The 3,337-nt window shown below is 33.9% G+C and overlaps 2 protein-coding genes across 2 annotated transcripts in view; one reads left to right on the top strand and one right to left on the bottom strand.

Moving 5' to 3' along the window:
• LOC110105990 overlaps positions 1-1,025 on the top strand; it is a 5,285-nt gene extending 4,260 nt beyond the window's left edge. Inside the window, exon 2 of the mRNA XM_028701244.1 lies at positions 957-1,025. Coding sequence (XP_028557077.1) covers positions 957-1,025 — 69 coding nt within the window. The remainder of the gene's footprint in view (positions 1-956) is intronic.
• Positions 1,026-2,565: 1,540 nt separating this feature from the next.
• On the bottom strand, positions 2,566-3,126 carry LOC110105989 (acidic phosphoprotein-like). The gene has a single exon (XM_020835690.1). The coding sequence runs from the start codon at positions 3,124-3,126 to the stop codon at positions 2,566-2,568; it is 561 nt and encodes a 186-aa protein (XP_020691349.1).
• Positions 3,127-3,337: the final 211 nt, after the last annotated feature.

The raw sequence follows: 3,337 nt of genomic DNA on the forward strand, positions 1-3,337 counted from the left end.
GCAGGTCGTTGGTGGTGGAAATATTATGTGCATTCAAGTGGAGTTCTAAGGGCATGTGCACCTATATAATTTTCCATTTGTATGTTTGATAGCTTCAACAAATGTGATATGAATAAGTTTAGGTATAAGTGAAAATAGTGTTATAAGAGGCATATGGTAAATATGATCAAGCAGAGGTGTAAGTGGAAATAAAGTTAAAAGGGGGTGAATTGAAAATATGAACAAATAGAGTTATAATTGAAAGTGAAGACATAGTAAGACACTGAAAAAATATTAAATATTTAAAATAAACATCATATATTATTTCCTTTAATTTCATATAATTGTATTCCTCACATCATATTCAAAAGAACACTAATGTTGTTATTTCTAATATATATACCTATTGCTAACACATATTTGATAGTTATAAGATATGATATAAGTATCATGTTAGTTTACTATGAACATGTTTTATTGTTCATACAATGTTATACTAATATACAAGTTATTTTATATGTATATTGAATTCTATAATAGGTTTTAAGTAACCTGCTAAGCAAGTGCTGTTCACTCCTATTTTATTTTCATATATTAATTTCTGAAAAAGATAAGATTTTTATTAGTAGATATTTCTGATATCAATTAGGACCCAAATTAGATATGTTTACTTTACATACACGTTATTTTGACGGTCATGATAAATATATATTATTGAGTAGAAAGAGAGATTTGACCATGATTGTTGAGTATACCAATCACAATTTTTTGTCTTATATAGTAAATAAAAGAATATTGTTATTGTTATTACTATCTATTTGATGATATAGAAAGGCTCTATATTTTTAAACATTAAAGACAAAAATATGTATAAGAAAAAATTTCGTCTAACCAGATATTGGGACATAATAGATTGTTCCATGTATGATGTAAAGGAAGATATTTATGCATGTTCTCAAGTTGAACAACTTCAACAGGTAGTTGATCCTGAGGGAAGTCGGTCTCTTGACGCTACGTCTGTGCTAGTTCTCGAGTCCTCCATATGAGATGAAGGGTTTCATTATCAGATTTTTCTAATTTGAGAATGTAACTGTTTAGGGACAAATCTAATGAACCCTTAAGCTTGTGGAAGTAGAAAGTGGCAAAGGCATGCATGGAGTCCTTAGTTTAAGGAGCAGTCAATATACTGATGAGTGATGAAGCACTGAAGTAGGATGCTTTGTTGTTGGGACTATTATGCCTATTAGCTATAAAATAGGTGTTCATACGGCTTACAATAGTTGAATTATTCTCATATATGATGTCAAATTATTACATGCTAATAATTTCACCGGAGTAGTATGAGAGAGTATTATACTCTAACTTTATATGAAGATCCCACACATAAAAAGATGAGTGAAATTAGCAAAATAGTTTTTATGTTAAAACTCAAGGGCAAAACGACAGGGTCCAACCAAAATACTTTCCTTTAGTAGTGATTACAAATATACTCATCCTCCTAAAATTGAGAAAGCATGATTATAAGAGTTTGAGTTGTTGGTAAAATATATTATAGTGTCGGTATAGGATGAGAGGTAATCGGATGGTTGCGGTGGAGGGATGACAATACGACAATGGTGTGGTCATGGTGATGATAAAGGTTGGACATAAGTGGTCCTAAGTAAGAGGTCGAGCACCAGTAATCTAAAGATCAATATGGAGATCGAGCTGCAACAATTTGATAATGTTACATCCAACGACAACCCTTATCTAAGATAGAAGTCGGAACATAATGGTCCTACAAATGGTAGTCATCTGATGGCAAAAATGTTGGACAGCAATGGATAGGTGGTGATCAAGTAATGTTCTGATGACAATCGAGTTGTGATCCAACAATAGAGGTCAAGCGGTGGTTTGATAGTGGTGGTCCAACAATAATGGTTAAGTGGTGGTTTGACAATGGCGGTCTGACGTACGATGATTATTGGGCAAGGTCTTATGACGGCAATCGAGTGGGGTTTGAAAGTGGGCTCTTATGGCAATTGTCCAAAGACAATGGTTAGGTGGCCTAATTGATCCTACAACGACGGTAAGACGATGGTCTAACAATTGTGCTATGAAGGAGCTATTGGAGTTTTTGAGAAGTTGACCTCTCTTCAATCTCAGAGGATGGGCGATGATTATATAGAAAGCGGAGATTTATTTTTGAGAATGAAAATAAAAAATGAATGCAAGCATATATTGACAAATTAAAAACTCGAATGAGCTTAATATAAACTCACAACATGCGTGCTCAAACACAACTATTTACATGCCTATGACTACTTAGTATAATTAACTTGTAGATATGCTTTTGGCATATAAAATAAAATTTTCATTCTCCCAAATAAAAATATGAATTACTAAATAACTTACTAATATGCATATGCAATCACATATTATAAAAATTTATGCATATAAATCAGAATTCTTTTTCGAATAATTATATATGCGCTATAAAAGCAAAATCGATGAGAGCTTAGGCAATTCAAAAACCAAAGGAACCGTAGGCTATTCAAAATTAAGTATTTGCCACTGAAAGGGCTAACCAAAACTAAGAAACCTTTCTTATTCAACATGCAATGAGCACTGAAAATAACAGGAGATATCTCCTGCTTCTTCTTCTTCATTTATCTCCACGGATGCTTCTTCATTTATCTCTCCCGCTTCTTCTTCATTTATATATTCGGCTTCTTCTTCTTCATTTATCTCTTCGGCTGCTTCTTCATTTATCTCTTCGGCTGCTTGTTCATTTATTTCTCCTTCTTCTTCTTCATTTATCTCTTCGGCTGCTTCTTCGTTTATCTCTCCTGCTTCTTCTTCATTGAGCTCTTCCGCTTCATTTTCATCTATGGATGACGACGAAGTCGAAGCTGAGCGATCACCTGACCAACTACCATTTGCTATACTTGCATTTTTTGCTTTTAACTCTCTATAAACAGACATTAGAGCTTTCAAAGCATCCTCAATTGTTCTATTTCCTTTCATCATCTCTTCCCTCACAGCCTCAGAGCAGATTCCACAAAGCCATTTCTCCTCAAAGTTAGCCTTCACCTGGCTTATGTATTCATGAGTGCATTTTTCTTTAAATCCACAGCAGTCACAGTATACTGAAACGACCTTCTCCATGATCAAATGGGTTTGTAAGGGAGCTTTGAGAAGGTGATGTGGTAAGGGAGAGGAGAAGCTTTTTAAAGATGCAATTGCCTTCTTGGCTCAAGGGAGAGTGTTTATCGTCCAAAACAGGAATGCGAATGAGGTGGGGGTTAGGAGTTAATGCAAATTTGTAGAGTGGATGAATTGAATAATGATAATTTTGTTAAAAAGCTGAAATTATAGT

The sequence above is a fragment of the Dendrobium catenatum genome, unplaced genomic scaffold (assembly GCF_001605985.2).
Source record: "Dendrobium catenatum unplaced genomic scaffold, ASM160598v2 fragScaff_scaffold_9, whole genome shotgun sequence".
Classification (NCBI taxonomy): domain Eukaryota; kingdom Viridiplantae; phylum Streptophyta; class Magnoliopsida; order Asparagales; family Orchidaceae; genus Dendrobium; species Dendrobium catenatum.